The sequence below is a fragment of the Chenopodium quinoa genome, unplaced genomic scaffold (assembly GCF_001683475.1).
Source record: "Chenopodium quinoa cultivar QQ74 unplaced genomic scaffold, ASM168347v1, whole genome shotgun sequence".
In the NCBI taxonomy this organism is placed as follows: domain Eukaryota; kingdom Viridiplantae; phylum Streptophyta; class Magnoliopsida; order Caryophyllales; family Amaranthaceae; genus Chenopodium; species Chenopodium quinoa.
In genome coordinates, this window is record NW_018744502.1 from 1,285,795 (window position 1) to 1,295,557 (window position 9,763).

Below are 9,763 nucleotides of genomic sequence, written 5' to 3' on the forward strand. Positions count from 1 at the left end.
CCAAATGTAGCTTTGTTACTTATTACTCATGCAGTACTTTATTAAACTATAACTATAAGTAAAGAATGAAATAAATACTCAAAGCACTAAAGAAAGTTGGTCTAAAATCTTCAAATGTTGACACTCTCAATCTTGTCTTTTTTCACCTTGTACTTCTTTGGATTATACTCAAGATCACTCCAATTATCACCATCATTACTACCATCATCATCATCATCTTTCTCAGGATCTATTTCTTTCTCAGGGTCTTCGTCAGACTCATCAAATTCTAAGTTAATGATTACTGGAAGGCTTAGAGGATTTTGATTAGGAATGACTTTGTATGAAGTATCCCTAGACTCATTATCTTGCTTCATTGGCTCACCTTGACTCTCATAAGTATGCTCGGGTTTTGACTCAAACATAGGATCATTGTTTTCTAAAGAATAGTAAGGTGCATTTTGTTATGGAGCTGGATCACCAAAGTTAGGGTAAGGAGGAGGATAAGAAGCATACTGAGGGTTAAGGTAAATGAATTCTTTGTGAGCAATGCAACGGTATAAATATCTCCAATCTGCTCCCCACTGACCATTAGAGTTGATTAGGGGATTTTAACCCCGCCACGTGGACCAACCAGAGTCCGTCACGTGTCACCTTGTGAGAGGTCCAAGGTGGACCAATCAGGCCACGACACATGGAAGACAGATTGCCAATTAGGAAAGTGGGCTTTAACGGCCCAAATTACTAGGTTTCTAAAACCTAGTACTGGGCACGCATTGCGAGACCCTATAAAAGGGTGATGTTCCCCCTGAGGAACATCATTCAGAAATTATTAAACACCTGTGTACATTAATTGCTAAGCATTAACTCCAGCTTTAATTGCACTTCTTGAGAGTTAAGGCTCGGATTTTGAGGCTATCTTAGATAGCCAAATGATCACTCCTCTCTTAAGAGGAGCCTGATCCCCCTTTACATTCCGCATTTTTTACATCCGAACACGTTCTAACTTGATCGTCGGAGGCAGAACTCCCAGCCACAGGAGTCTCTGTTGTTTTGTAGGTAAAGGCGTCTAGAGGCCAGTCTTGGTGTTGTAACTCTCTCGCAGGACATCCAAAAAACCCCGAAACGTTTGGAGCAGTCTGTGGGGAAAGTACTTCTAAGATGGCTTCACAAGAACCTGTACCGCCTCTTAATAAGAAACGGCATATGGCCGACGTCCAGGTCTATACAGACTAGGATACAGATGACGACTATGAATTCGATACACACACGGCCCCTGACGGGTCCTTAAGAACTAGGCGCATTCGTCCCATCGAAAGGAGGGAACTGAATGACGAACAGGCGGGCCCTAGTGAACCAGTTGGCCAGTCGACTGGTTAACCCTAGGGCCGATGGCTCCATTCCTATCACCAAAAACGAACAGGGGAGATTAAGGACCTGATTGATAGGCAGATGACTGTTTCCACCAGGGAACAGTCGGCCAAGAAGCCCTCCTATTCTAGGAGGAATAAGCCGGTCAAAGACCGAGAGGCTACTCCTTACCATAAGCCAAGGGAGGGACAAAAGCCTTTAATAAATTTAGCAAAACTCCGGTTCCATGAGCTAGGGAAAAGGAAGGCCATCCGGCATGTACAACCGGATGGTTCAAAGAAAACTTATTCTGATGCCTAGATGTTAATCCAGTAGAAGAAGAACATACAACTGTCAGAGTCGGCTTCAATGTCAAACTTGCAAGACAGCTTTCAGACTACCTTAATGAGGTATTCACAATCAAACCAAGAGAACCAGACAGGCGGCATATCCGCTCACTTTAGTCCTCAGATGCTCCATGCAACCCCATATGCGCCTCAACAGCCATACATTCCGTATGGACAACCTTACATGAAATCGACCCTCTTCGGGGGGCAGGTGACACATAATGTCCAACCCTTGGACTGGCAGCTCCGACTGCTAAGACTGGGGGACAACCCTTTGCGTTCTCCAAGGAAAAAAATAGAGGCTGCACAGCCGGCTAAGGTAAAAAATGTATTGGTAGGTACCTATGATGGTACCACCAATCCAGAAGATCACCTTATGGCATACACCAACCTCATGTATCTACAAGGGTTGGATAATGCCGCATGGTGTCAATGCTTCCCAGCCACATTGAAGGGCGTCGCCCAACAATGGTTCGACAACCTTCCAGCTGGATGCATAAATAACTTTAAGACACTTGCATACTTGTTTGCGTCCAACTTCTCAATGAACATCCCTGCAAAGAAAACAAGTCTTAACTTGGGAGCTATCCAGCAGGAAGAGAAAGAAGGGCTACGGTCATACATCAGGCGGTTCAATATGATGAGAATTCAGATTCAAGGACTATCTGATGAAGTGGCCTATACAAACTTTTTTAAAGGTCTGAAGGACGGGTCGGCCTTTAAGATCGACCTTGTCAGAAAGTGAGTTGCTACCCTCCAAGAAGCACTGATGGAGGCGGACGCTTATATATAGGTGACCGAGCTCTGCCACGTCAATAAACAGTCGGACTCAAGGAAGTTCGACAAAAGAGAGAGTCGGTCATCATAACCGGCTAAGAAAGAAGAAAAGAACAGAAAAGAAGTTTGGGTAGCTGATACCTCTGAACAGTCGTCTAAGAAAAAAAAGAAAGAATCTGAACCATACACCCCCAAGTATGAGTTTAACAAGGATTGTCACTCCATCCTCATGGAGATCAAAGACCGAGTGACCATTCAGAAGCCGGCTGCTATGAAAGTTTCCGCCAAAAATCGGAACAAAAATAAGTACTGTCATTTTGATGAGGACGTTGGCCATGACACCAACGACTGCTATAGTCTTAGAGGGTTGTTGGACTGCTTGGCTGACAAAGGGGTGCTCAAGTACTACATTCTGAGGTCCAAGGTTACCCTGTAAACTAACCCTGGGCAGTCGTCCAAGAAAAAGTCTCAACCTGCTAATAGTTCTGATACTGATAAAGAACAGATCTATACAATAGCAAGTGGCTATGCTGGAGGCAGCCCTACCATTCGGGGAACCAAAGATTACATCAGGCGGCTAGATTTCAGCTCAGTTGATGAGGGGCAGGCGCCTAAGGACACTTTCCCTGAAGTTTTCATCTCCGAAGGAGACAGGGGCAATGTTAGGAGGTCGCATGATGACCCCATTGTCATCGAATGCAAAGTGGCCAACCAAAAGGTGGGTCGAATCCTCATAGACACCGGCAGTTCCTCTGATCTCATCAGCCACAAGTGCTTGACCAAGCTCAAGTACAAGGCTCAGAGCATGCACAAGGTTTCTCATCCCTTAGTGGGATTTGGGTGCGGAGTTGTGCATCCGGTAGGTCGAATAGACTTACCCATTCGACTGGGAGAAAAGGGAGAAGGAAGCCACTTAGTGGTCTGGTTCTTAGTTATTGAAGAGCTGACCGCCTATAACATGATTTAAATTAGTCCAAAGCTATTATCATTCCTTCTCTTATGCTTTTCAAGTTTGAAAGGGATGATAGAACAGTCGGCACCCTATAGGGAGACCAAAAGACAGCTAGGGAGTGTTATCTCTTTGACGTCAAATCCACTGTGGTCGTATCCGGCCCTAGTGGAGAAACTATAGACCTTGACAAAATCAAGGAAGCAGCGCCTGCTCCCATAGCAGGCGGCAAAAAAAGAAAGGTCGACTAGTTGGTGGCAGTGAAAAAGGGAAAGCAATAGCAATCACTCGTCCAAATGAACTCCGTCCCCAGCCGGTTGGCGAGCACATTGATATTGTTCTGGATGAAACTCGTCCAGAACGTACTGTTAAGGTGGGGGCGGTTGCTTTTGCTAAATTGGGTGCAGATCTGCACAACCTATTGAAAGAGTTTAAAGACATCTTTGCCTTTAAAGTGGACGAGATGCCAGACATCAGCTCGGATCTAGCCGTCCACAAAAGCCAGTAAGGCAAAAGAAGAGGAACCATGGTGAAGAAAGAAGCCGTGCGGAAGCAGCCGAGGTGAAAAAGCTTTTAGAGTTTGGGTTCATTCGGCAGTGTTACTTCCCTGATTGGGTTGCCAATGCTGTGCTCGTGAAAAAGCCAAATGGTACCTGGCGCATGTGTGTACATTACACGGACTTGAACAAGGCATGTCCGAAGGATAGCTACCCCTTTCCAAAGATCGACAGCCTGGTAGACTCTACAGCCAGCCATGCCTTGATGAGCTTTATGGACGCCTATTCAGGCTTTCATCAGATACCCTGGTGGAAGAATGATCAAGAGAAGACGGTATTTGCCACTGATCGGGGGTTATTCTGCTATACTGTGATGCCGTTTGGTTTGAAGAATGTGCCTGCTACTTTCTAACAAATGATTAATACAGTCTTCATTAATCAAATTGGAAGGAGTGTGGAGGCGTATATTGATGACATAATAGTCAAATCCAAACTTCAGACGGATCATCTTACAGACCTCCGAGAAACATTCGCCACACTTAGGCGGCACCAGGTCATGCTAAATCCAGGAAGTTTCTCGGATATTTGACTGATCAAAGGGGGATAGAGGCCAACCAGGAAAAAATACAAGCGGTCATAGACATGTAGTCGCCCCGCACTGTAAAAGAAATTCAGAAGTTGACGGGTTGTCTGGCGGCATTGGGGAGGTTCCTTAGTCGGTCAGGCTATTAAAAAGAAGACAACGTTTTAGTGGGGGGCGGATGTAGAGGCGGCCTTTCAAAAATTGAAACAGCACTTGCACTCTTTGCCAAGGCTGGTTAGTCCTTTGGCAAAGGAAGTGTTGTACATGTACCTAGCCGTTTCTGACCATACGCTCAGTGATGTTCTCCTTGCTAAAAGAGGTGGCACCCAGCTCCCGGTGTACTTCATCAGTCATGTTCTACGGAACACAAAGCTGAGGTACCCCGTGGTTGAAAAATTTGAACTTGCCCTCTTTATGGTAGTCAAGAAGTTAAAACCTTACTTCCTGGCGTATCCGGTAGTGGTTTACACAGACCAACCAATCAAGCGGCCAATGACAACCATGGAATCATCCGGCCGAATGATCAAATGGGCGATTGAAATTCAAAGCCTTGAAGTTTCCTTTGAACCAAGAAAGGCAGTGAAGGGACAGGCATTTGCCGACTTCATTGTCGAAATGACAAGGCCGGCTGATTCTGAAAACCTTGAACAGGTTTTGAAGGTCTATGTGGACGGGAGCTCTACTCTAAACGGTTGTGGTGCAGGCATCATATGTCAGTCTCTGAAGGAGACAAGTATGAATATGCACTAAGTTTCAAGTTCCAAGCCTCAAATAATGAGGTTGAATATGAAGCCCTACTAGTCGACATCTGCATGTGTAAGGCGGCTGGGGCAAGGAAAGCAGATGCCTGTTCTGATTCACAATCGATTGTTAGCCAATACCATGGTGACTATGAAGCCACACATCCGGCTATGATCAATTACTTATAGGCGGTCAAAGAAGAGGCTGGGATACTTGATGAGTTTCATTTAAGTTAGGTGCCCAGGTCCGAGAATAATTAGGCGGATGCTCTTTCCAAACTTGCATCATCTGCCTCTTGTGATACACCCAGGTTTGTCTTTTGGGAAGTTATGGAAAAAAGAATTATTGAAGAAGATCCCATAGGAAAACTAGACCGAGGCTCAGCCTAGATGGACGGCATCCGGGCTTACTTAACAGATGGCGCTTTGCCAGATACCTACCCAGAGATGGTCACAATAAAAAAGCGTGCGGCCAATTTTGAAATCCACAATGGAGAGCTTTTCAAGAAAGGCTACCTCCAACCTTTTTTGAAATGTATTACCCTAAAGAGGGGACGAAAGGTCTTAGAAGACTTGCATTCGGGCTTCTGTGCCTCCCACATAGGCTGCAGGACCCTAGCAAAGAGAGCCAAGCGGCAAGGATACTTCTGGCCTACCCTGGAAGCAGACGCCATGAAGATGGTGAAAAAACGTGACAAGTGTCAAAGGTTTGGCAAGCTCATACACCGTCCGGCCACTAATCTGACGGCCATCCATAGCCTAGTACCATTCTCTAAATGAGGCTTGAACATTTGGAGTCCGTATACGCCTGCTACAAGCGGACGGAGGTATAATTTGGTTGTTGTCGATTACTTCGCCAAATGGGTAGACGCGGAGGCAGTCAAAGGCATTAAAACAAAAGATGTTATCTCCTTCATCTGGAGAAATGTCATCACTCGGTATGGGGTACCCATGTCTATGGTCTTTGACAATGGTCCTCAATTTAAGACGCCTGCTCTTAAGAACTAGTTGGGAGACCAAGGGATCTCTCACTGTTTTGCATCAGTCGGTCGTCCCAAAGAAAACGGCCAGGTTGAAGCCTTCAACAAGTTAATCTCTGATGGCATCAAAAAGAAAATTGAAAGAGTTGGTGACATATGGGCTGACGAGCTATCGCATGTTATGTGGACCATCAGAACGATTGAGAAGGGGCGACTGGTAGGGCCAATGAGCAGGGAAAGCTGACTCCCAATTGGGAAGGCCCCTACCGAATCTATGAAGAAGTAAGAGGCGGCACCTACCGCCTGGAAACACCAGACGGCAGGCAGCTAGCCAGAACTTGGAATGTAGACAACTTGAAAAAGTACTACTTCAGAGACATAATTTTTTTGTAAATGAAAGCACATCAATAAAAAGTTGTTATTTGTTTTCAATACTTTGTATTTGTACGCATGCTCCCAAAAGGGAGAGATGCCTGCCTAATAAGTAGACGACCTTTTTACTAATTTCCCACTACTCCAACATGAGTAACAAATAAGCTAAGTCTAGCAAACTTAGCAGCTATGTGTTGTTCCACTCAGAACAAATGAGGCCTATGGCCGGATGATCTAAGTCAGGCCTATCGTCTGACGATCAACAATGAGGCCTAAGGTCGGATATTCTTAAGTTATAAAACAATACGTCTGTCCCTAACATGAGCAGGCGTCCAGCGACATCCATTTGGGTGAATTCGTCGCAGAGAGCATCTCCTGTATGGGTGGCACACATTGCTCTGTGAACTGATCAAATGAGACAAAGATAACAAAGACTACTGACTGCTATAAAAACATGCGGTAATCTATAATATCTAAGTCGGATGCCGACTGTTGTTCAGGGGCAACACAGGCAGAGAAATTTGAGGATATAAGCTAAGTTCCACACTTAGAAACTAATTGAGTAAAAAGCTAAGTCTAAAGCTTAGCACTTGTGAGGAAACAACATGCGGCTAACGGCCGTCTACTTCTTCTTTTTACTCAAACCCAGGTGACAAAGATTGATTAATCTCAAAGGTTATCTCATAGTCGCTCGACCTGAATAAATGGAACCTAAACGGTACGAACGAAGCCGTATATCCTTTTGATAAACAAACGGCATTTGACCACTATTCCTATTTAGGTTAACAAAACAATTATAGCTACCGCTTGTAACCCAACAAGCGGTTGCTACTTTTGTTAAATATCCCGTTTAACGCCTGTTTCTGTACAGGTACCAAACAAATGGAAAATTTACAATCAATAAAGTAAACTAAGTACAAAACTTAGTAGCTAAGCGTGGTCCGTCTAAAAGAACTATATTGAGGCCGAGAGCCGGATCATGCTGAGCGTATGACCGTTTTTCCAATGGCTGTCTATTCGCCTAGTTTGGGGCAATCACCATAGTGGTTGATAGACTTAGAAATTATACATACTCTTTAAAGTATCAAAAATTTCCAAGTCAATCCATCAACCTTTGAAAACCAAGCGCACAGCCGCCTAGGGGAAAAAACAGTCGATACCAAAATAATCGGCATATCAAAAAAAGTATCCAAAGCATTCATACAAAAAGGCAAGTTATACTTAGCAAAATTTATGAAATGCAAAAATTCAAAGCTAAATGAAAATTGGAAAATCCGACAAAACTACCGGATGATTCATACAAACAGTCGGCCAAAAGACCGACAAAAAAGTTAAAATTGTCAATAAACCTCGACCCCTTGATCGGGTAATGATACAAAACAAGCGGCACGCAGGCCGAAGAAAGTTGATATAAAAGCTTAAGTAGTAGAAAGGGGTTGTTCAGTATAAATAGCCGCATCCTTTTTGTCCCCAGCCGACTACTGTTCTTTTTCATTATCCTCCCCGTCCTCCTATTCCTCTTGGTCTGACCCCCTGGATGCGGAATCAGACGACTTGCCCTCCTCCTCTTCACCCGCATTCATGATTTTTTCAATATATTCCTGGGTGCAGGTGGCAAACTTACTCTTCCAGCCTTCATAGCTGGCATCCGGGAAAAGAGCCGCCCAGGTCATCTCCATGATGATGTTGCAGTCGTCCATCATGTCATTGACCAAGGCCCGCTTCTCCTCGTTGGCCCTAGAAGCGTATTTTTTGGCAAGCTGGGTTTCCTGGTTAGCCAACCGCTGCTTCAGTTTGTCCACCCGAGTTCGGAGGTCGTCTGCTTCTTTCTCCGCCTCTTGAAGAGCCTGAAGCTTGGCCTTGAGGTCCTTGACCTGCTGTTCAAGCTCAAAGACCTGCTTCTTCGCAGCGTCCAAGTCAGCCTTGACCTGCAGGTTGGCGGTCGCCTGTGAATATAGTATTTCAGTCATCAATATTTCATTTTGGTCAATCTGAAACATGGCCTTATCATGAGAAGAGGCGGAGCAAGCATTCGCAGCCTTTACCTCCTTGGTCTTCTCGTTGATGGACCTGCGAAGACCGTGCACTCGTAGCATAGACTACACTCGGCCAAAAAACAGACGTTAGTTACAGGCAACTCACAAGTTATATAAACAAGAAATGGAAATTTTTTACAAGTATACCTCAGCCAGAAGAGCGAGGATGGGGTCTAGGTTGAGGGTGTCGACTCCTCTAACCGCCTCCCTGTCCTCAAGGGAGACGGCTTTCAGCGTGGATTTGGCCAGCTATACAAGATCCGGCCTTTGAGAGGCATCTGCACATTCAACATTTCTTAAGTACTTTGTGTAAATTCGGCCAATAGACCGACTACTTTCAGTGGTGCTAGACGACAGCTGATTGAATTTGAACCTCAAAGGGTAAGGGAAAGGAAACAAGTCTTTAATACCTTTAGCAGCCGCCTCCTTCTCCTTCCCCTTCTCCTTGTCAGGCCGACTTTCCTAAGGGACGGCTGGAGATTTTGGAGGTGGGTTCTTCCTTGGCCTTGAGGCCACATGCTTCCTGGATCTTCCAAGAGGGCTCACATCACCAGCCGTCTACTTCCGAATCTTCGGATCCGGATGTGAGTGAGAGGGTTTGTTTGAGTCACTCTGCAACAAAAATCACAGAATGAGGAGCAGGCGACAACAAATATTATTTGACTTAAACAAATGAAAGAGAAGTTCACCTTGGACGCCTGTGAAGCAGGCGACTCTCAAGTAGGCCGCTTGCCCAGGATGGCCAAGCAGTATTGAGCAGCAACTTTCTTTGATGCCGAGAGCTTCTCCATAGCTTTATATGCAAAAGATGAATCAAAGAGTTAGTTTGACACAAAATCAACCAAGTTTTACAAAACACTTGAGTATGCGGTCAACTACCTCTCGGCATCTCTCCACTAAGGCCACATGCGGCCAGATATGTCCCATCGTATAGCCAGTTATACTTGGGAATATAATTTTGAGGAAAGAACTCCCTCGCCCTAGCCTTGGGGTTCGCTTGGATATCCACTTTGAAAAGGCCTTTTCAAGGATCTCTTCTTTGGCTCTACGAGGAACATGCGGCAGCTCAGATCCGCCTATTAGGAAAAGTGGGTTCTTGTTATTCCTGACTTTGTTAGGGCTGGAGACAATGTAGAAAGTGTTCTTCAAATCT

The 9,763-nt window shown here is 45.1% G+C and overlaps 1 protein-coding gene across 1 annotated transcript; it reads right to left on the reverse strand.

Moving 5' to 3' along the window:
• Window positions 1–6,731: 6,731 nt before the first annotated feature.
• Window positions 6,732–8,850, reverse strand: LOC110697964. Its single transcript, XM_021875360.1, has 2 exons — window positions 8,758–8,850; window positions 6,732–8,673 (listed from the first exon to the last, which is right to left on the reverse strand). Exon 2 carries the CDS (start codon window positions 8,668–8,670, stop codon window positions 8,086–8,088), a length of 585 nt encoding a protein of 194 aa, XP_021731052.1. The 5' UTR covers window positions 8,671–8,673; window positions 8,758–8,850; the 3' UTR covers window positions 6,732–8,085.
• Between the last annotated feature and the right edge of the window lie 913 nt (window positions 8,851–9,763).

Excerpts from the sequence above, each read along its gene's own strand:
- LOC110697964 (XM_021875360.1), bottom strand. The coding sequence starts at position 8,670 with ATGCTACGAGTGCACGGTCTTCGCAGGTCCATCAACGAGAAGACCAAG.